This window comes from Ailuropoda melanoleuca, chromosome 10 (genome assembly GCF_002007445.2).
Source record: "Ailuropoda melanoleuca isolate Jingjing chromosome 10, ASM200744v2, whole genome shotgun sequence".
Taxonomy (NCBI): Eukaryota; Metazoa; Chordata; class Mammalia; order Carnivora; family Ursidae; genus Ailuropoda; species Ailuropoda melanoleuca.
This window is the reverse complement of record NC_048227.1, coordinates 77,694,930-77,715,723: the sequence shown is the minus strand read 5'-3', so window position 1 is coordinate 77,715,723 and position 20,794 is coordinate 77,694,930. Positions and strand designations below refer to the sequence as shown.

General features: G+C 41.3%; 1 protein-coding gene across 14 annotated transcripts in view; it reads left to right on the top strand.

The window, feature by feature from the left end:
* The window catches only part of EPB41L2 (erythrocyte membrane protein band 4.1 like 2), a 209,009-nt gene that overhangs the window by 138,810 nt on the left and 49,405 nt on the right, over positions 1-20,794 (top strand). For all 14 annotated transcript variants that reach the window (XM_034669151.1, XM_034669150.1, XM_034669149.1 and 11 more), the window contains 6 exons: positions 2,896-2,938; positions 6,634-6,709; positions 9,913-10,131; positions 11,481-11,568; positions 15,336-15,488; positions 15,994-16,091. In XM_034669151.1, coding sequence (XP_034525042.1) covers positions 2,896-2,938; positions 6,634-6,709; positions 9,913-10,131; positions 11,481-11,568; positions 15,336-15,488; positions 15,994-16,091 — 677 coding nt within the window. The remainder of the gene's footprint in view (positions 1-2,895; positions 2,939-6,633; positions 6,710-9,912; positions 10,132-11,480; positions 11,569-15,335; positions 15,489-15,993; positions 16,092-20,794) is intronic.

Sequence of the window (20,794 nt, the reverse complement as noted above, 5' to 3'; positions counted from 1 at the left end):
GGAAGTTTATTTTTATTTGTTAAATATTTATTTGTTATATATTTGTTATTAATTTGTAGTTGATAATGCAGAGATTTGTATTTCTTTTAAAAGTCACATTGTCATTTTTTGTCTTTTTATGAATTTATGACCCGAGATGATAAAATTCTATCCCACTCAGGATCTTAGTACTCATCAGAGCTAATTATTCAAATAAAAGCAACTCTAATAAAAATTATAACTTGTGGTCTTTTAAGATGACTGGAGTATGGCAGTGGGCAGGTATCAGTCAATAGCTATTAATTTAGTACATATTGTTGCCTAAAGCTGCTAAGTACCGTGGAAGATACAATTGATAGGGTCTATGATTACCCTTGCAAAGTTGCGCGTGGGAGGGGGAGACCTCCTGACTCCTCGTCGGGAGCGGAGCTCACAGTGTGGAAGTGAGCACGGTGAGCGAAGGGACAACCAGTAGGCAAGTGGCAGGAGTCCCTTCTGCCGCTGTTTGATCACGTCAGGTAAACTCAGTCCCCTTAGTATGTGGGTGGGGGGGTCTGGAAAAAGGGGAAGAAGCCACTTATGTCTTTCAGTATCCTGGCTGGCCATACTGTGGACAGTGGCTGGGAGAGTGACACTGCATCTGAACTTGGCTGGCCGGTGCCTGGAAACCTCTCACTCATTCTTCTGGGTTTGTAGAGCTCTTTGACTCCATGCTGTGCAGATACCCAGCAGGGAATTTGTACAAGGGATTGGGGCTGCAGGTGAGAGTGGAAGGTGCCAAGTGACTGAGACACATGGTTATTCCTTGGGGTCACAGAAGATGACACTGTTCCTGCCATTCTCTTCCACCTTCTTCTGTGGGAGGCATCTGTAGCAACTGTCACATAACGAAACCAAAGACCTCGAAGGGTCTGTCTAGTTGTTTAAGCCCAGTGAAGTCATTTCCCTTCTACTCTCTTCTTTCTCTGTGTTCATGTTTTGAGGGTCCCCCCCTTTCAGTTTAGCAGCCATCATCTCTGACTCATTTTCCTTACTGTGGTCATTGCCTCCTTGGATGAAATGCCATAACACATCTGACCCTCCTTCGCCTCTTCCCCAGCTTCTCCTCTGTCTGGGTTGGAGACTGAATGATGTGTTTTTCTCATTCCTGTGTGTTCCTCATAGCCAGCCATTTGTGAGCCAGCTGTTGTGGGGACAGCAGCTGCAGGGCAAGGAAACTGAATGCCAGGCGCTTTGCTAAGGGGAGAATTTGAGCTGCTCCCCAACTTAGCACCAGAGGTACCATTGGAGCGTCCCACTGGCCCTCTGCATCAATGGGCCATGCAGCTGGGACACCAGTAATATGAAACTCACCCAAGCTCTGGTCGTTCTTTATTGAGACGTTTGAATATCACCAGTTTTCAAACAGAGCACGGACACCTTGTATCCTTGCTGTAGTGAAACCCACCGGGGTCCATGCGGCTTTGTTTTCAAAGCTTCCTGTGACTACTTTTTAATAGTAGAAGTTAATGTTCTCTTGTACTAAGTCAATATATTGTTAAGACAGTAGGCTGTTATTTTCTGCTTAACAACGAACATATTGATTATTTGCTTTATATATCTGAAGAAAATTCTGTTTAAGCACAGATGTTATGTTATTTGGGATACTTCTGGAATGAATGAAACTTATTTATTGTAAAGCCAATTATAGTTTACTCTTGAATAACGGGTTTGAACTGTGTGGGTCCACTTATGCACAGATCTCTTTCAATAAATACAAGACAGTTCTGTATTTGCTCATGATTTTTAACATTTTCTTTTCTCTTACTTTATTATAAGAATACAGTGTATAATACATATAAAATATGCATTAATTGACTTGTTTATGTTGTTGGTAAGGCTTCTGGTCAACAGTAGGCTATGGTAGTTAAGTTTTTGGGGAGTTAAAGATTTATATGTGGATTTTTGACTGTGTGTGGGGGTCAGGACCTCTAACCTCCACGTTGTTTAAAACTCAACTATTTCAATCAGTATAGTGTATCTTAAAAAATGTATTTGTTCTCCTGTATTAATGAAGATAAAATAAGGTGAACTTTACTTGAGAGGTTTGACTTGAGGAAGGCAAAGGAAGTAAAAAAAAATATAGACAAAAAATAAAAAGTATATATAAAATTTTCTTTGGTTGGGTCTTTTGCTGATAACTTGGAGAGAAAAATTTTTAATGTCCTTAGGTGGTTTGAACCTAGTAGTTCAAATTTGGTCATTTTTGCTTTAAGAAATTATAATGGTTTCGTAGAATCTTTATGTCAACTTTCTCAAAGGGTAGAAAGGCGGAAGTGAAAGGGAGTTCCTTATGGTTTGACTTCCCACTTGGCGTGAAGTTTAAAAAGGATGTTACATGAAAAGCAGGAAGGACACAATCAGCTCCAATCTGATGGTACTTCTCCATAGAATTGTATAGTTTCAGAGATAAAGAAAGTTTAGAAGTTGGCTTGAGGACTTGAGATAATTGTGTTGGATTGGGGTGTATATACTTTGAAGAGCCAATTATTGTCCTTGCCTGAGCTCTCGTTTCAGGTTCCGCAGGGGCTGATTGCCGGCAGTTCTGTTATAGAATACAGACTACATGGAGATACATTGTGTCTCACCATTTGGATAGATGTTTGATTTCAGATCCAAGAAAATGAGGCCCAAGAGACCCACCTTAAAAGTGTTTTAATGTTTTACTTATAGCACACACACACACGCACACACACATGCACACACACATATTCAAAAACAAATCAATACTTAGCCCAGTGGAATGTTAACAGGTGAAAGCTGCTTGGAATAGGAATTTATGTTTACACTTAAATATGTGAACTGTAAACTATTCCATTTTGGACTCTGGAATATGTTTTATGGCTTAATTAACCTTTTTTCCCCCTCCTCCTATAGAACTGGCTAGATCCTGCAAAAGAAATAAAGAGACAGCTGCGAAGTGAGTATTTACATAATCATACTTCTGAGTTCATCTTTATATCTGTTTCTGTCTTTAATAAAATTCATAGGAATGTAGACTAGAATACTAATGATAGAGTGTATTTATATCGTAAAGGAAGCTAAGGATCCTAACAGTATTTTGTAGAATCGTGACTTCATTTTATACATTTTAGACATGGTAAATATTCCCTCACAGTGTCTACCACTATGAAGTAATACCTGATCTTTCCTCGGGGAAGGGGGCAAGAATGAGGAGCTGCTCTCTGTAACTTTCACTGTTGATGTAAATTTTACTCCAGGCAACCAATTATGATGGCTTTGTCTACTTCGTTTTGGAAGTGTGTAATTGGTTTAATTAATAGGCTCATTTCTGGCCCCAGAGGCGTAGATACTCTGCTCCTAAACGTCCTGGAGTGCAGACTGTAGGGCAGGAGAGCCATCTCTTCAGTCTCTGGGACGATCATCTTCTCTGCTCCTTTGCTCTGCTGTCCAGGGCCGCTCTGTGTGCTCTTTGCGTCTGCACGTCCGGTTCCATGCGAGCATTTCCCTTTTGCTGTCATGGTAGACTCACGAGTGCCGGGAGCTGTGTCCCCCTCACCAGCTACAGCACGGGCATTGGTTCTGCCTCTGCAGGTGACCTTGGCTGTGGCCGACTTTAGGATATCTGTGCCAAGAAACATCATCGCCACAGAAAACCCTCTGCTAGGGTTCTGGATACTTAATTTACTTCAGGGTGGGTGAATGACCAACCAGAAAAGCAGAAAAGGTAGGGAACCATGAAGAGCTGAAAGTTTTAGACAGGAGAACACCATTCTCACCAGCCCTTCCGGACTGTGGGCCCTGGAGCTGTCCAGGGAGAAACCATTTCTCTGAGTGCCGGCCTGCACGACACCCTTTGTACCGTTGGTTTCATCCCTTACCTATTTATTTTTCCTGATGTCAACGTGCTGGAACACGCTTCCCTTCTGTCACTTACCATTTCCCTGTCTCATACTAGGTTTTCCATGGTTGTTTTCTTCATTTCTTTTTCTTTCTCCCTTAAATCCTTAATCTTTTTGGTAGTTTTCCTATCATTTCTTCTCTGCTCCCTTTTAAAATTCTGAGCATATACCTTATTTTCCCATTTCTTCTCCTTGTAGACTCATCTTTCTTTTCCTTTTTTAAGAAAATATCTTTGAATAGAATGACCTTCCTGATTGGCCCAGGACAGGGGTTTCTCAGGATGTAGGACTTTTAATGCTGAAACTAACAATCCCAAGCAGACTGGGATGGTTCGTCACCCTGACTATTATTACCCTTGGCTTTCTAGCAGCCCCTCCCCCTTCTATTCCCCCCCGCATTTATTGTCTTAGTGTTTCATCCATGTATGCTTGGTCCATAATGGAAAGGGGGGGAAGAAGAAAAGGAGTAATTAGACACATAAGCATTATGCTGACATTATGGAAGAAACTGTACCACAGAGCCTTGGAATGTTTCCTTTGTCTTTTGTACAGTTCTATGCTCTGCAGAGTACATGAATTAAAAAAGGTACGGATGCTTGGTTCTTTCACTTTCTCTGAAACCAGACCTGCCAAGTGACCCACACCTCAGAGGGAAAAGGATAAACTCTGAAACATGATTGATGTTCCATTGACTTGTTTCCTGTGGTCTTGTTTAGGCATTTGTTTACGTTTGTGTGCCACTCATTTGAGAGCCATGGCGATTCCTAATTTTTGGAAGGCAAGACTCTTGCTGATTATGAATCACGGTCTTGTGCTTTGATTATTTGTGAAGTTTTTTTTAGAGTTCTTTCGGGACTTTTGCCCTTGTGGTTTGGCAAGAGGAATAACAGTAACAAATAGGATTTGGCTTTTTCGGATGATTGGAGCTAGTTGTCTAAATGGAATCCTGTGCTGTCCCGATGGGGTAAGCAGGCTAAGGAGATGACGTTTTAGCTGTTACCTTTACCTCTTCCTTTCTGCTCCTGTTAAAATGGACGAAAGAACTGTTAATTTTAGCTTCACCCAGCCACTGCTATACTTTGATTGTTACTTTCCAGGTAATAGGCATAGTAAATATTAACCTTCAGTTACTTTTGAAAACTGACAGCTTCTCAGTTCCTGTTTAAACTTTGCCTTAAAATCTTCCTCCGATGTACACGGATAAGACCTGCATGAGATTACTCTATAAATGGGCCCTAGCTAGATGGGCTGTTTATATATCGCTGGGAGAATTTGTGATAGTATTTAATTCACAGTTTAACATTATTAGTGCCAAGATGTAAGTGTTCTATTAGAAACTTATCCCTGTAGTCCTCTCCAGGCAAGGATGTGCTCATGGTAGTACCTGGGAAACAGAAAATAAGGATCCATTAAGAACTGACAATCCCGTGTTAGCAGTCACCGTGAAGAGCCCATATTCCCAGCCAACGTGTGCCATAGGACCGGAAGTCTCTCTCTTCAGGAAAGTCCTGTATCCCGTTATGGTATTTTAAATGTGTGACACAGAACAGAAATGCGGGATTGGCTTTATTAGTGGGATAGTGATGCACGGATCCTAAATGCAGTACAAGCGCCTGTGTGTTCCCAGTAGCCATTCAACGAGTATTCGTTGACTTTGGAGTGAGAAAAAAGTTAATGTACTAATGGTAAGCCAAGAACAAAATGACACATTGGAAAAGAGAATGGGACTCAGTAAGATTTTCTTCAAGTCCATAAAGTAAAGCAACCACGAGGCCTTCAAATATGGATAGAATGAAATAACATGCACACACTTTTGTTTATATTTGGAAATACTGTGAACTTTGAGCACAACCCTAAGTTCTGGCTAGTGGAATTATTTGGATTCCTGTAGGAAAATAATACCTGCCCTCTGCCCAGAGTTGTGTTTTTCTTTCTTTTCTTATTTTTAAAGCCATCCAAAGCATTGACTGATCAAACATTAATTAAATGTTAATGTACAGATAGTAATGTTTTAACTTTGAATAAGCCATTTCTGACATGGTTGTTTGCTATATTCGTTCTTTGTGGTACAGCAAAGCCAAGCATATGTTACGTATGATGAGTATGCTTATACCCACTCCATAAAACCTGGGGATAATTCTGTTGTCTTAAAGTATTGCGATGTTTCTGTTCTTCCCTTTCTTCGGATAGCCCATTAATCATTTCTTGAATAGCTGTAGTGATCAATTATTACCTCCCTTCTCCCAACAATGTACAAATCTTAAAATACTTTTTTTCTTAAACAGTAGGGAATATTTGGCATGTAGAGCTACTGTGGTTAAAACAAATCTTAAAATGATTACATGGAGGTTATAGTAAAATTTTTGCATTAATATATCACCATACAAAACATTTGAAGTATTAGTAAATGTTTATTAAAAAAGTGAATCTGGGGTGTCTGGGTGGGGTAGTCTGTTAAGTTTCTCTCTCTCTCTCTCTCTGCCCCTCCCCACTCATGTGCGCTCTCTCTCTCTCTCACATTCAAATAAATAAATCTTTTAAAAACAAAAGTGAATCTGTTCTCTAATGTTGGGTTATTTATGTAATTTTTTCATTGTTTTTGTGAATAGTTTTCTTAGAACTAAAAAATGAAATTCTCCAAACTGATTTATAGTGGGACTAGTATGTACTGTTTGAACATTAACCTCTAATTTTTATCAAAATAAGTGGTCATTCTGTTGGTTGGATAAATACCCGTATTTAATAATTACAGATCTTCCTTGGCTGTTCACCTTTAATGTGAAGTTTTATCCTCCTGATCCTTCTCAATTGACTGAAGATCTCACCAGGTACTTTATACTTCTATTTTAAAACAAATCTTTACCTACAGCTCTCATTTATTTTTGTCCCTGGGGAGAATAATGGCAATTTCAGGATTAAAACCAAGATATTTTTTCATAAGTTGAGTTCTAGAAGCTTACTTAGAAATGAGTGTACTTGGAAATAGTTGGAAATGTTGCCAGTTTTCAAAATTTTATTCACTTTCCTTTAGTTTCTCTATTTACAGTTGAGTAATGGAACATTAATTATATTACTGGCAACTTTTTTATGTTATACTTTTAAAAATCATTGATATTTAAGATTTCAGGTTAGTGCTAAGATGGTTTTTATTATATAATGCTTGTGTACCTGTGTCCTTGTCTCCTGTCAATCACAAAGGTGATAGAAGGATAGAAAAAAGAAATTATTTTTAAAAGCCAATTTTGGGGAGTCCCCAACCTCAAAGGGGAAAGAAACTTATAAGGTAGGCTTTCTTAATAGCTATTTCATTTCCATCTCCTTTGAGATTGTTCGGGTCATACAAACAGATGCTTAAGTTGCAAATAGAAGATTCAGGCGAGGAGCAAGAGAGCATTTACTGATTCTGAGAGTGACCGAGTATTTGAATAGTAACCAAGGAGCATTTTAATCCACAAGAGCCTTGACATCTTAGCCCTATTCAGCTTGGTTACCAGCGATAGGACTTACCAGCTTTGGTAAGAATAGGTGCATGGATTACATGGCCAAGGGGAACTGTGTTCAGAATACACTTTTAGAAAACCACAGGGTCTTCCTGAAACACTCTGCTTTTGATTCCAGTGGTTCCTGTGCCCTTGATGCTTTCTGCTAATCCAGTTTTATTGTCAGACAACAGGTCCCGTCAGTGCTTAAGAGTGCACAATACCCACGTGAAAGAGGAATGACGCCAATTTCTTTCCAAGACTGGAAAAATGACAAGTCTTCCCTCTCCTCTCCCCATTGCTACCAGTTGCTAGCTAGGGGTTTTCTGATACTAAGTAAGTTGTGATCAAATTAGCTGCAGCTAGTCATTAATAAACCATAGCTTTCATGACTGCACAGTGAGCTGCTTGGGAGCATACAACTGGACAGGTTGATGTGCTCTGGATACAGATCTCCACCCCAGGAATGCCTTTGAGCACCACGCTTGGGGCTCTGGGACCCAGCGCCCTCTCTGTACGCATACTTCTTCTTGCAGTAATTTGGGGGATGATGGTCCTCTGGTGACTGCCATTTACGGCACAGTAAGGGCTTTGGTTTTTCTTTGAAATGGGGCTTGAACAGTCTCGCTGTGTGTGGTGAGAGGAATGAGATAGTTCGGTGAGCTAATAACTAAAAGCTTTGGCAGGCAGCCCGAGACCAGCCACCTGTCTGGTGGCCTAAATGTCATGACTGAAATCCTCGCCGTGACTTGAGTGAAAATTTAGAAGGTGAGTGGCTTTTAAGGAGTCTAAGAACACTGGTCAAAATAATGTTTGAAGGATGCTGGGTCCTGCTCTGTGAAGAAGATGGAGCTGGGAGACGGAGGAAGCCGTTGGGGTTTTTGTTGGAAGCTTTTGGGCCTTCGACTTCGTCTTTGAAAGCAGGAAAGGACCAAAGTGAAAAGTTAGGACTATTATCTAAAAAACAGCAACAAGATCTTAGAAATAGATGGAATCTTTGTGTTGAGGGCTTCAAAGTGCCATAAAATGTGGAGAACTAACACTGTTCTTGATTAGACTTCGATAATCAAAGGATACCCTGGAATCCTAGTTTACAGTTGAGTTTTCTGGAGTTAATGCAGGTGTGCTTGTGGTCTTTCAGGGATCAAGGGAGCCTAATCCTCCTTAGAAAGAGAGCTTCCGCATGCAGTGCCTAAAAATCCTCAGACTGTAGTGACCGTGAGGGGACGTCCATTCTCTCCGAAAACTATTGAGCGTGGCACTAGGCTGATGATAAGCCGGGTCTCTGCCTTGTCTGACAGCGGACTCGGGCGTAATCTAGGTATAACTGAACTGGGTGATGGCTGACCGCATGTGCTGGGTTGTGGTGTCCGACCCAACAGCCATGGGGCTGGCCCAGCGGCAGCACTCCAGTTGGCATATGTGGGGCAGAGTGCAAGGAGGGGGCCCGGCCACGACCCCAGCTGGACAAAGAAAGAAGGTGGCCAGCTGCTCATGGGCATGGCGCTCTCTAAAAGACCTTCAAGAACGAGGGGCCATTTAGTTTGGAGGGGTCAATAGTAATCTTATTAGCAAGTAGTTAAATTCAAGAGTAGAAATCAGGTCTTAAAATGTCAGCAAAGGAGTTGGTAGCCACCCCCCCGCCAATTCCTCATAGAGTATAAATAATGTGGTTCTGTGTGACATTTAGTGGAAAATAGAATGTTTTATAACTAACTGTGTAGTAAAACCACTTGGAACATTGAATAATAACTACTCTTATAACAACGTTATAATTATAAAGATTATTATTATTATGGCTATTAGTTATTGATTCCTAGGTAACATGTGGTATGTTTTATTTATATTACCTAATTTTTATTCTCACCTTCAAAGGGGGGTAGAACTCTTTTTATGGGTGGGGAATTAGCCCTAGGCAAGCAAATGAACTTGCTCAAGGTCGCAGAGTCAGCTGTGCTTGGCCCTGAAGCTCATGCTTTTTCTATTCTACACTGAATTAGCTGCCGCTATAGGTGGAATAAGCGGGCAAGTAAGGGCTTTACAGATTGACTCATAATTGTTCAATTTTCTTTTCCAGGAAAAGAAATTAGTATGGAAAGGCTAGGGAAGGATAAAGGGTGGGTGATCTTAGCTCTTCTTGCAAATGCTTGAAGAGCTGCAGCTGTTTTTAAAATTTCATTAGTCTTTACAACTTTGGAGGGACATACAAATTTTCATTACGGTTTTAAATCCAAGGAGAACAGTCTAAGTGATTAGAATTTTTACTCCGTCATAAAACTCTTCATTGTAATGATAATACGTGGTGATGAGAATAGCAGTTCCGAATCCCCATTCTATTGCTTAGCCTGTTAGACTCACTTGCTGTAAATAAGCCGCAGGTTAGGAGCCCGAGGAGGCTGGAGGGACTTCTATTAGAGAAGACGGTTTTTGCTGTGGCTACAAAGAGGTGCCTATATCGTCTGTTTTCAGAGGAACCCGAAAACTCAAGGGCGGATAGTGCCGCAGCCCTGACTGACGCTCTTCCCTGCCCTTCTCGCCCGCTTGTTCCTCAGATACTTCTTGTGCCTTCAGCTCCGGCAGGACATTGCCTCTGGTCGCCTGCCTTGCTCTTTTGTGACGCACGCCCTCCTGGGATCTTACACGCTGCAGGCTGAACTTGGGGACTATGATCCAGAAGAACATGGCAGTAGTGACCTCAGTGACTTCCAGTTTGCCCCCACGCAGACGAAGGAGCTGGAAGAGAAGGTGGCAGAGCTGCACAAAACCCACAGGTCTGGTGACTCACTTCCGGGAGAGAGAACAGCCATGGGAGATTTAACCAGCTTCCCTTCTAACACTTGCTAGACAGGCGAGTGTAGTTGACGGAAGCACCCAGCTTTTCCTTCTGGAACCTCACCTCGTACTAATCGAGACAACCTATGGCCCCTGCGATATCCTTTCATTGTGTTCATGACTCTCCTAGGAAGAGCCATGCTCATGATCCTGAGTGTTTTCATTTATTGGGAGAAGTTACTTCTCTCTAGGACATCTCCTTCCGCATCCTCCCAGACCTGTCCACTAACACACACACACACACACACACACACACACACACACACACTCGTCTGTGCAACAGTCATACCCACATTTCCTATGGGGTCATTTTCTATGTATTCTGCCTTTTGTTTTTATTATCCTATTTGCTAAAGCTGGAGAGAGAGTGAGGCTTCAGCGTTGGATCAGAAATGTGTATGGTCATGGGTCTAGGAGGAAGGGGCTTTCTCTATAAAAGATGACCTTTGCTTTAATAGCTAGACTTTACTTTCTTCCTTCATACCATAGTAAATATACCATATTACATTTTAAGAATTTTTATATCTTTGTGAAAATGAATGTGTTTTTTTTAGCACCAGTTTAAAAAACTCTCACTACAAAATTAGAGTCTTTCCCATATTGCAGGATTGAAATTTTGTAAAAATTTAACAAAAATGTTTGGAAAGGAACTTTCAGAGATTAGAAATTTTTAAACAGACCACATTCATTGATTTTTCTGTTAAAAAAAATAACAGTATTATAGTAACTTTATTCCAGTTCTACTCAGTAGGTATTTACGGTATAATTCGAATTTGAACTGGCAAGTGGTGAATACAAAGTCCCGCTCTGTGGGAGCTGAATATTTGTGGAGTTGTGACTAGAGACAGGGATGGAAATAATTTTAGTACGATTAGGAGGTGATACGTGTTAACTACCATAGGTGTAAAATCAAATGCAAGTACTTCTGGTCTGTATTATGATTAATCCTGGTGAAATGAAACAAAGGAGTAGGAAGTAAGAATTTGCCCTATTCAGAAAGACGAGATCACTTTTCTATTCTTAGGTAATTTCTGTTGCACCCGTTTCCCCAAAGCTGAAAGCAATTTTCTAAGATAACCTAAATCTCTACCCTTACCCTTTTTATCTTATGAGGAAGAATACCCGAGGTTCAGAGGTGAGCCTTCTCTCCCATTTCCTGCTTGTCTGCAGATTTTGCGGGGTTACTCTCTCCAGCCTGGACTCTCTGAGCTCATACGCTCCTTTCCCATTTTGGCCACGTTTGCTTTGCATCTGCCAATAAGCTAATATTGTTTCTTTTGATTCTCAGGGGCTTATCTCCAGCACAAGCTGATTCTCAGTTCTTAGAAAACGCAAAGAGGCTCTCCATGTATGGTGTTGACCTACATCATGCCAAGGTACTGTCCATGTCCTGGGAAGTGGCATCTTTCCTGTCTGTTGACAGAAGTTCTGAGAGGACTCCAGTTTTAGGGTGGCCTAGCTCACTTTTAGGAAAAGGCTATTCATCCTCACCCTAGGGTGTCCATATATTTCTTTGGTGACTTACGGTGGGGTTTATGCTTGTGGGAAGGAACATTTATTCTCGCCCTGCTTCTTTTCTCAGTCTTTTCAATTAATTCCCTTTCATATGTACGTATCGTAAGACTCCCCTGTCAGCCATCTTTACCCCCCGTCCTGACTTACTCTGCATCCCAGCTTTTGCTGTGTCCAGTGCTGCCTCTCTCTCAGCCCCTCTCCCACTTCTGTCGTGGGAGGGAAGAGCAGTTCCTGGCAACCACAAAAGGGCAAAGGCAGTATGGATGTAACCATTTTTGAAAAAAACCTTGGGCTTGTGAAGGAGCCTGAGGGTTGGGCTCTTCTCTGCAGGTCTGTTTTGGTACCTCTTGTAAGATGGAGGAGACTGGCCCAGGCTCCAGGGGGTGCGGCACCTGCCGCCTAGTTTGAGAAGTGGGAAGAGGATGGAATGATGGCCTAGGTGATAGGAGAAGGGGATTGAGTTGGGCAGATGCTGCTAATAAGCATCACGTGCTTCGTGACCCACATTCCAGATGATCAGAGTGGAGAAAGCCAGGAGGAGAGCAGGAGGGGAGGCGGAAGGTGGATTTGGTTTTGAAAAATGTGTCCAGAGTCAGCACGTGGAGGGAACCAATGGTTGCCGGGTTTTCAAAGACCCTGCCAGTCCTTACACGTAGCCTAGGAATCTCCGACTGTGATTGAGAAATCTTTTGGGCAGCCTTTAATTCTTTTTTTTTTTTTTTTAAGATTTTATTTATTTATGTGACAGAGAGACAGCCAGCGAGAGAGGGAACACAAGCAGAGGGAGTGGGAGAGGAAGAAGTAGGCTCCCAGCGGAGGAGCCCGATGTGGGACTCGATCCCGGAACGCCGGGATCACGCCCTGAGCCGAAGGCAGACGCTTAACGACTGCGCTACCCAGGCACCCCTAGATGCCTTTAATTCTTAAAAGTACTTCCACGTACACCACCTCATTTAAGATTTGAGTGTTTTTTTATTTTGCAACTGCATAAGACAGAGTGCAGAGAACGACTTGCTTAAGCCACACATTGTTAAGCATTCCCATATCTGCCTGATACCTTCTGATAAATTGTAGGAGGTGAAATGGGGCTTCCTACCACTTGTGTGTTTTCCAGCTCCTTTCTCTCTGTGATGGAGACAGGTGGGGTCAGCCGAGAGACCCAGACAGGGGAGGCAGGAGAGAATGGCTTGGGTCCAAAAAACCCTTGGGTCTCTCCTCTTCTTAAACCTTGTTACTCTGGGCATGTGTAAATTTTTTAATTTGTTGATCACTAGTTAGAAAGCAATTCTTAGATTGCAATACTTGGTGGGGTTTCACAATTCTGGTTTTATAAGGTGTGCCTTAGAAAAGTAAAAAAAAGTTGTGGGCTCTATTTCAGTATAACTTCCATTCTTGCTGTGGGGTTAGGACAGATTGCTGTTTAAACAAATTCAGAGTGACTTTCATTTATTCATTCTGTTTGTCATCTGATAGACTCAGATAATATTTGATGAGGCAGATACTTGTCGCTTGTTGAAAAGAAAGTCTGTAGCAGTTTAAAAGAACTTTTGGTGGAGTTTGAAGTTTGGGCCTTCATACATCTTTCATTGTCTCAATTATATTTAAGTAAAAAAAAATTTTTTTATTAAGTGTTCTAAATGGCCCACTCCTATTGGGACAGGCCGAAGAGCGTTGAGTGGAAGGATTCTTGACACACAGGTACAGGGAAAGCAGGAGACTAGTAAAATATCTCAGAGCTCATACCAGCAGCCCTCCCAATTCCCCTGAAGGGGTGAGTGCAGAGAGTGGTTCCCAGAACCCAGAAGGAGAGATCTGTGTGTGAAGCCACAGTTGTCACAGGGACCTGTCCCTAACCTCCCTTCCCTCTCTCCTCACTCTCATTTGCAAGAACTTTCCAGGGCCTGGGATCCTGCTGGTATGCATAGGAGGCAGCTTCCTGAGAGGCAGTGAGTGAGGCACACATGGTGCTCCTTTTTTATTACTTTATTTTTCTGGCTTTGTTGCTGAATGAATGGCAGAAGTCAAATATGGAGGACTAAGGGATGCTTTTTTCCCTTTCACTTGTTACTCTTTATCTGTAATTTGTTTTCACACAAATATGGTAATTCTGAAGCAGTATGTGGAACAACGGAAAATGAACGAACCGATTTACTCGGTTCCAGATTGTGTTTACTCTTAAGTCCGATAAAATAGCTTCAGTGTCCTGTCTAAAGATTGCTTAGACTAGAGATGACTTTGCTCAATGTTTCAAGTCAGTGTTGCCTCCTTACTTGTGGTGAGAACATGCTGTCTTGGGCAGCTTTCTGGCCTGTTCCCTGTGGCCATGGCAGTGACGTTTTTGGCAAACGCATCATTTTTGGCTGGTGCCAAGTTGCTTGGGCACCTGTGCCTGATTCATCCCAGCTTTTTTCTCTGTTCCTAGAGAGAATTGGGGCTGCCAGATTTGGGTGAATTAAGCACCTTATAGATTGGATTTTTAAACCTGCTCAGATTGTCCGATGTAATTTTATGTGTAAGTATGAATTAGTCATGTATGGCAGCGGAGAAAGCATTTGGCATCAGTTACTTAGTACTATACTTCTGTTTTTAAAAAGGTAACCTGATTTGTTTCAGACGATTCAATAACAAGGCTGTCGAAATGTTACACTTCCATTGAATTTGAGACTTAGGTTAACTGTGGTGTTTTTTCAGCAGCCTCAGTAAGAATTTCTGCCATGTTGTAAATAATTCCTGAAAATGTGAATCTCTCTGAATAATCTTCAATTTTACATATCTCGAATGAGATCCAGTTCTTCCATTAAAAGTTAGTGGCTGTATTATGAGTGTTGTGCGTATTGGGTCCTCAATATTAGTTGCAATGTGAGGAGACGCTGTTTAACTTTTATCTGTAAATTTGTTTTGTTTTAATAAATCATTCAGGCTTGTGATTATTCTAGATTGTCATCTATTCCAAGTTAAATTCTGGGGAACGAAAACCATTTGAATAAATTCAAGACTAGTCTGAGGTCCGTTGAAATATGGCAGCCAAAGCAATTCTGTAATGCGGACTAGAGGTCAGCCGTCTGAGTTATTGAAGAGCAGCTCGGAAGAATTCAGAGATTGCAGCAGTCAGCCTTGTTGAGAAATTTTCTTAAGGATTGGTGTTTTGCTGAATAGAGGCATAAATTTAACAGCTATTAGCTAGCATAATCCATCTGAAATAAATTTGCCTGAAGTAAAATGGCTGACCGCACCTGAGGATGGGCCGACACACTGTCCCGGAGGGCTGGAATAGTCTCCAGGAAAACCCCATCTCTTCTTAATGTCTACATTGAGTTCTGTTTCCCTTCTTCCCCATTAGCTCTTGCAGGCAGGCTCGGGAACATAGAAGTTATGCCTTTTGGAGAATATTGTATTTTGTGGTCGGCTGTACCTCTTTGACCAATCAGATTTGATCCCAGAAGATAATAGATTTAAGATGTTGTGTGTCCTACTGCTTCTACTAACTCATGTACTCTCACTGAGATTTAAATACCAACTTGTAAAGTCGGTGTTCCTGGTCATAGTTTAAGGGGAGGAGGATAATGAGCTTTCTGACCCATGTAACTTTGACAGCTCTAACCATGGTCAAATGGCTTATGCTTGGCAGGACTCGGAAGGCGTGGACATCAAGCTGGGTGTGTGTGCTAACGGGCTCCTCATTTACAAAGACAGACTGAGAATCAATCGTTTTGCTTGGCCGAAAATCTTGAAAATTTCTTATAAGCGCAGTAACTTCTACATTAAAGTTAGGCCAGCAGAGGTAAGCAATGTCATGTGCGCCTGGGCATATCTAAACAGCTTTGGTCAGTGGGGTAACTGAATTTGTTCCCACTGAATTTTAATAAAGTGAACTATTCTTTCAAGGCACAAAAGGGCGGAGTTCTTAATGATAAACCTGCATGAACTTCCATGTTGCTATTAAAAAAAAATAAAAAGCAAGAGCCACCCCTAACTTTGAGCAAAAAGGAATAGTAAGTGCCTGCCACATAGTTGGGGGGCCATTATTATGTTGTTGTCGAAACAACTAAGTGATGGAGATCAATAGGAAGGCAGTAGAATGAGTTGTAGTGGACATGGTTAGAGTCCATAGTTGTACTTGATTTTCATAGAAACCAGTATTGCAGTCTATGAAAAATTCATTTTGTATGTACGAATGTCTCCTTTTTTCAAGAACTTTTTACAGAAACGTCCGAATCCATGTTTTTCAGTAGCTTCTAATCAAGTTTTAAGGAAATATGCTGATTCAGCTTATTGATTTATTCTAGCTCGAACAATTTGAGAGCACCATTGGATTCAAACTGCCAAACCATCGGGCAGCAAAACGGCTATGGAAAGTGTGCGTGGAACATCATACTTTCTACAGGTAATTTTAATGCAACAGCTTAAAATTCATTAGAACAGCTCTTGGTACCCTGTGCATATTAAGAGGGGGTCATGGAGAGAGGGACAGATGCAGCCACACCCTATTTTATGGTTTTTGCTCTCCTCAGCCAGATCTCCTTGGCCGTGCCTTGTCCTCACTCAGAGCTGATCTGCATCTCCAGTGGTCCCAAACTCCGCTGACTACAGCTGCCTTTCCTCCTGTCACCACACTCTTCACACCTGGCTGCCATTCCTCTTGCCTCCATCATTCGTCACAGACTTCATTTCGTTGGTCTTACCAGCTCCCTCCTGTTTAACTTCTTTCCCAAACCAGCCGACACCCTGGGGGTCTGTCCCTTTGCTATTCTGTCAGAACGTTCTAACCACGTCCCTTTCGTGCACATCAGCCTGCCAGGCTGCTGGTACTGGGTCAGTGCCATGTCTCGACCTCACCACATCCGTATCTGTGCTTGCGGATGCTGCCTTCGACAGCAGCTATCCTGGTATACACGCTCATTCCTTGCAAGAGAAAATCACACCACTCCGGATTAGTGCTACTACGGATCCGTTATGTCCCATGTCAGCTGGATCCTCAGAGCTACCAGGCAGTTGAACCATTTACTTCCTTTCCCATTATAATATTCATGGGCTTCCCGAGCCCCTAGGAACCTGGCGCCTCTGCTCAGATGCCCTCTTTGTGCGGGTCATGGATTATAAAAGCTGTGGTCATGAGGATTCTCAGTTTCACATGCCCTCTGTTTTCCCTCTTTTTTCATAATTATGTAGCATTCCCCCCTCTTTCTGTTCATTCTTTCCCTCTACTTCTGTCTCAAGGAAAAAATAGTCATTCCCTATGGAGTCTTGATCCTTCATTTTATGCCTCACATAGGATCATGCTTTGTACATTATGTGCTCTCCAGTGAGTGCCTTTGACTTCTTTGGCCAATAAACATGTCCATGTCTTACTCCTTTAAAAACCAAAATAGACAAATAAGAAAACCAGAAGATCTCCTTAGACCCTCTAGCTATCTTTAGCTTGGGGGTCCTGTCTCCCTTTGTCCTTGTCTTCAAGGGCATATTTCTACATTACTCTTCTAAGCTGGTCATTTTCCCTATTTCCTCAGTTCATATGACTGTGGTCTATATAGCTATGTCTAGAACCCCCCCCCCCCCATTTTGAAGCTTTTTGCTTTGGACTCTTGCTTTGCTACTCCTGTCCCACCACACACTGGGTGTGTGACTGTGGGTAAGTAACTTGACCTTTCTGAGCCTCGTATCCATCATCGTGCAATGGTAATAATAATACCTACCTTTACAGGGTTGCTTTGAAAAGTAAGTGAGAAAACACGCAAAACAAATGTAGAACTATTCCTGGTACGTAATAATGTTTCTCTTCGCCATCAGTATCCTCATTTTTAGTTTGGTACTACGGTATGCTATTGTTAAGGTGAATTATTAGCTGGTACAAGTGACTCAAGTTAAATTGACACATAATCTTTTCAAGACTGCTCTACTATACTCATTTTAGAGAAATGTAACTCGTGAAGTACACTTGAATCCATCTGACATAGTTACACTGAGCATATAAATCTTTGAAAAGTTTATAATTTCTCTTGGTAGCCATGACAAATTTCTCCTCAAGACAACACGAGGCTGCCTCAAATAAAGCAAGTAGATGACATTTATGAGTTAAATGACACAGGTCAAGGCAGGACAGATAGCAGGCTTTCCTGTCAGGTAATGATAATGGAAACAGTCATTATTTTAGAAATGACAGGCGCTGCATTCATTGAGTGTATATTGTTGTCAGACACATAACCACTTGCTTTCCATCATACCATCTCACTTATTGCTCACCCCCACTGAGCAAGTGACTCAGAGCTGGGTGCCCATAAAGGGCACCGGGGCCAGGCGCCTGTGCAGAGCTGGGGACCTGGCTCTGATTCCAAAGCCCACACTGGTCACCTCTGTGCTGTCCTTCCTCTGGTGTTCTAGCTAGTGTTTCCGAAATGTCTGTTAGCCCTTCAAAGCCTCAGGTTTCTCCATTTTTGCTGACATACCACGACTCCAATTTAAAAGTAGACCAATTCACTTCTGCCGACTTTGGAGATAATGGTTAACAAAGTTTTAGATCTTTAAACCTTGTGTAACTTTTCTTACAAATGACAGGAGCAATGTATCCAAAGCAGGGCACTCATAATTCGTCTGCAGAGTGCTTTGAATCAAATCTGGGTTTTGTTCTGTTTTTATCACAAAAGATACAAGTGATTTCTTCAGAAAATTAAAATGGCTTTCAGATTGAAGCCATTAAAGACACAGATCTTTCTGTTGATTGATAGCCACTCAGCCAGACTAATATTAGTGGAACAAGAACATAATAATAAAGGTGCTGTTCTTCTCTGCATGTTTGATGGGCCTATCGCCCTTCTGGTGCTGTTCTTCTCTGCATGTTTGATGGGCCTATCGCCCTTCTAAGTGCTGTACATGGATCAGTTCTTTTCATCTTTACAACATCGTTGTAATCTTCACTTTGTCTGGAAAAACTGCAAAACAGAAGTTAAGAAACGTGCCCATGTTCGTGGAGACAGTCATGGGTGGAGATGGAACTTAGAGCCAGGCCATGTAGCTCACGGTGCCCACTGCACACCCGCTGTGCTATACTTCCCGACTGTATGCACAGTGGATGTGCTCCCCCCACCTCTGCTTTGGTGATGGTGGTGGTGGTGGTGGCGGCATATAAACAGGATTAACACGAGGTTCCTGCAGCTTGGCATTAAACTGTCCTTTAAACTTGGCATTGTAGATCGGTGTAATTCCAAGTGAATTGGTGTCATCTGCTGCTTCATAGAGAGCTTTATTGTTAAATGTCTGATTGACTTTAGTAACTGAAATGTGGGTTTTTCTTAAAACGTTCCTTTACTTTCCATAGGTCAAGACATTTAATAAGACTTGATTTATAATGGGAGGATTTTTATAAAATTAAAATGTTACTGTGCTTCTTAAGCAGTAAAACATGTAAAAGTTGATTTGTGAGGTGTCCTTAGGTCATCTTGCTCAGGACCATTAAACCTCTAGAATGATTAGGTCCTTATTTATAGTTTTTAAATTCCCAGAAGTGAAATGATCAAGGTCTTGTACTGACTTTGATGTTGTTTTTATGAAGGTAGAGTCTTGGTCAGTAAATAAAAGTAAGGTCAAAATGAAATGATTGTTCAGTGATCTTCGAACATTTTATTGCTTGGCCTACATTTTGGGAGGAAATTTATTTGCATTACCATTGACTTAAGCTGCCAAAAATATTCTTTTAGGAAAAGCTAATGAATGTCTGTGTCCAGTCCATTTTTGTTTTGATATTTGCTGCTATTTAACTGCAGCTTAATTAAGGATTTGTTTGTTGTCAGAAAATTAATCTATAAGTTAATATTTTGTGTGCGTGAACCAGTGCCATTTGGGCAAGGAAGTATTTTATCTCAAGTTGAAATAAAATAAAAATCCTCTAGTTAACGACTTTCCTAATCTTACATGTGATAGATAGATATATGCCTTTAAAATTCTTGCATTTCTTGGATTTATATTTTTGAAATATCTTTTACAAAATGCGTAAGTGGATAATCTGACATGTATTTAAATGGCAACCAATCATCTCTCTTAAAGAAAAACAAATTTTAGAGTAAAGAAATAACGGTTATATAGAATTCTCCTCAGCTGTACTTAGATATTTAACTGGTTACATATCCCAGTCTATATAAATGAGATCCTGCTTTCATAACTGGGGGGAAAAATAAAACCAACAACTTCATTTTACAAAGGGCTTTTTGTAGCAGTGGGATTGCTTTGTTTATTAAATTAAGACTGAAATATTCAGCAGTAGTTCTTGCTGTGTGTTAGAAGTTCTAGAACTTATAGCCCAACTTCCCTTCTCTAACAACCCGGCATAAGAGAATTCAAAAGCTGTTCTTCAGGGATGTGACTATGTAGTAAGGAAGGGGATTCTGAAAAATAGATAGGATATTCTGGCTACTTAAGTTCAAGTGCCCTCCAAGGAAAGGCGTCCATAGGATTCTCTCTAGTGACCCAGCCTGTATTTATTGAGCACCTGCTGCATATGGGACCTAGCACAGACCCACGTGAATTTATATAAGGTAAACTAATAACCAGAAAGTCAGAAAACACTAATGGAGGCTTTCTTAATTTTGTTTCTAATTGTTTTCTGAAGACTGAAGTTTCTCGGTTTTCTTTCTTTGTGAGCTCAATTAATTTTGTAAAGGAAGAGGACAGTTAAATCTTTAAAAAGATCTATCCCTTTACCTATATATCCTTTAAGATTTTTCATAATTCCCACAAGCAGGTATCCTGTTTCTAGCTTAAAAAAATTTTTTTTACATTTCAGTAGGGTTTCGTGAGTAGGATTTGATAACACCCCTAGGCCTAAAGGGGTGGGGAGCAGTTACTGAAACTGGGAATGAGAGCTACCAGTAAATCCTCATGTGAAGCTGGTCGTTCTAGGAAGAACTGGCCTTTAGTTGAGAGATGCAGTTAACTGAGGTGACCATACAGATGGGTACTAAGTACCCCCAACCTCACTTTTCTCTTTACTTCCCGTCTTTTATTTTGTTTTTGAATAATTACACTTTATTGGGTCAGATAACATGAGATCTATCCTCTTAAACTTCACGCGTATGATCTGTTGTTGACTGTGGGCGC